General features: G+C 35.3%; 1 protein-coding gene across 1 annotated transcript in view; it reads left to right on the top strand.

Moving 5' to 3' along the window:
- Window positions 1-2306, top strand: part of LOC117107542 — a 40612-nt gene that overhangs the window by 10463 nt on the left and 27843 nt on the right. The window contains exons 3-4 of the mRNA XM_033249245.1: window positions 1191-1223; window positions 1421-1801. Of these exons, the coding sequence (XP_033105136.1) occupies window positions 1191-1223; window positions 1421-1801 (414 nt within the window). The remainder of the gene's footprint in view (window positions 1-1190; window positions 1224-1420; window positions 1802-2306) is intronic.

Below are 2306 nucleotides of genomic sequence, written 5' to 3'. Positions count from 1 at the left end.
GCAGTCACTAAGACATACATCAGGAGCCGACTCGATGGAGTTTAATGTCATACCCAGGGAAGGGCACAGATCTGTTTTGAAAGGTGGAGGGGGAGGGCATTTTGTAAGTCGACACCCACCCCAGCCCCACAATGGTTGGAGCTGAGGTGAAAAAAATTGTGGAAATAGTACCTCTAGATGGCCAGAAATGACACTTTTAGTAAAATTCATCATCACATCACCATTAGTCAAAATGAAGCGCCAAAAGAAATTCTCATGATCTTTTATCAGGGGTTTTTGACAACCATAGAGATCTTATTAATGTGTGTATATACACCATAGAAAACAAAGCTTAAAAACATTGTCTTTAAGTATGTACTTTACATAGGCCTACTTCAAAAACGTGATTTCACAACCACCTCAGCCCCAGCCATGGAGAAAATTTGAGGAAATAGTACCTCTCGAGATGGCCGGAAATGACACTTTTATATAATAAAATTCATCATCATCACATTACCATTATAGTCAAAATGAAACGCCAACAAATTTCTCATGATCTTTTATCAGGAATCTACTTAATATCCAGGACAACTTAGGCCTAATTATAGCTTACTAAGCTTTAACTATATATACTATATTATAATCGACAAATCACAACTTTTTTTCGCATTTAGCACAATTTTCTTCACTTTTTATTGTTATTAATATTAATATCAATTATTGCTATCGACATCATCATCATTGTTATTATTATTATTACTATTAGTAGTAGTATTATTAAACAAACATTTAAAGAAACTTGCAAAAGAATAAAAACGAAATTGAACCACAGTATCGCATTTCTATCTTAAAAGACCTGGCCTGAGATTAATGGATTTAAGATTTTTTTTTAAATCACGCTTAGGCTTATGTTTTCTATTAGGCCTATGTATAACGTGTACTGATGCATATTTACATGTTTAGAAGTATTCATTTTAAGTGATCCCAGGAAAGAATTTGTATTGGCTCAAGAATAAGCTTTAACATTTTAACACTGTGTACAAAGGGGGAGGGGAGGGGGGAGCCGCGGCTCTCACGGCTTCCCCCCTGGATACGTCCCTGCTATGTTCTCCTTAGAAACCATTCTCATAGCTTAGTTATCATACAATCAAAATACAAATACTGCAATCTATCAAACTATTTAATAATTATTCTAACATTTATTTGTACAGTGTCAAAGGCTACGGTTAGTGGAAAAACAAATGGTAAGTAGATTTCGCTTATTGAAATTTACAAACACAGAGTGGAATAATATGTATACTAGTAAAATGTGTTTTTGTAATAATATAACAAAACCGTCAAAGCATTCAAAGTATTATGTTTTTCCATACGTGCACATAAGCCTACCAGACTCTAACCTATGTATGTATATACGTTATATATACGCTTCCAATTATTTCAGACAAGGTACCTGATATTACAGCATTTAGTTCGTCCTTTATTGTGGACGGTAACACAGCAACGAATTTGTTTGCATTCACCGGCTATAATGACAACAACGATAACGTCAATTTTGGTGTCGGTTTATGGGTGGACGACAACGGGACGCATTATGATGAAAAGGAGTTAAAGTTTCCAGGGCCTTTAGCCAATTCTATATTTACTTCTGGTTTTGCCCACTCATCAGAATTCTGTAAAAATTCTAATATGGAGCCTACTGCACTTAAATGTGAACTCAGATTTGATGTAGATGTTGGTGTACGCAGAGTCGGTGTGAAATACATGTGGACAGAACTGAATGGCATCAAAGCTTCAGCGTCAGTGGTCTTTCTAGCAAATGAAGGTGGGTGCATCAAAACAAAGAATATAGATAGAGGAAGAACGACCAGCTAACGTATTTTGCATTACATAATTGTAACGGTTTTTTCCGGAAGTGCGTCATATCATGCGAGTCAGCCCTTTCGCGGCAGTGTGTGAACTTCCTATGTTCATAATAAAAATTACAGGTAATAAGGTAGGAGTAGGCTGTTTGCGATGCTATTTTCGACTTGCGGAGGACGGCCTTTTCTAAACAATATATTTATTTATCTAATACGTAATTTTATTCGATTACAAATAGATTATATACAATTATTTTATTTTTAAAATTGTTTTTTGCACACTTCATTTTGGAGTATTTATATGAAGACGATTATAATAATAATAATAAAGTTAAATTTGATATACCGCAAAATTCTGGACGCCTCTAAGCCTGTCTCTTATACACATCTAGATGTGTATAAGAGACAGGCCCCACAATGGTTGGAGCTGAGGTGAGAAAATTTGAGGAAATAGTACCTCTAGATGGC

This window comes from Anneissia japonica, unplaced genomic scaffold, assembly GCF_011630105.1.
Source record: "Anneissia japonica isolate Jap-2015-1 unplaced genomic scaffold, ASM1163010v1 scaffold287722_len911783_cov160, whole genome shotgun sequence".
In the NCBI taxonomy this organism is placed as follows: Eukaryota; Metazoa; Echinodermata; class Crinoidea; order Comatulida; family Comatulidae; genus Anneissia; species Anneissia japonica.
The sequence above is the reverse complement of the archived record's forward strand: the minus strand, read 5'-3'. Positions and strand labels throughout refer to the sequence as shown.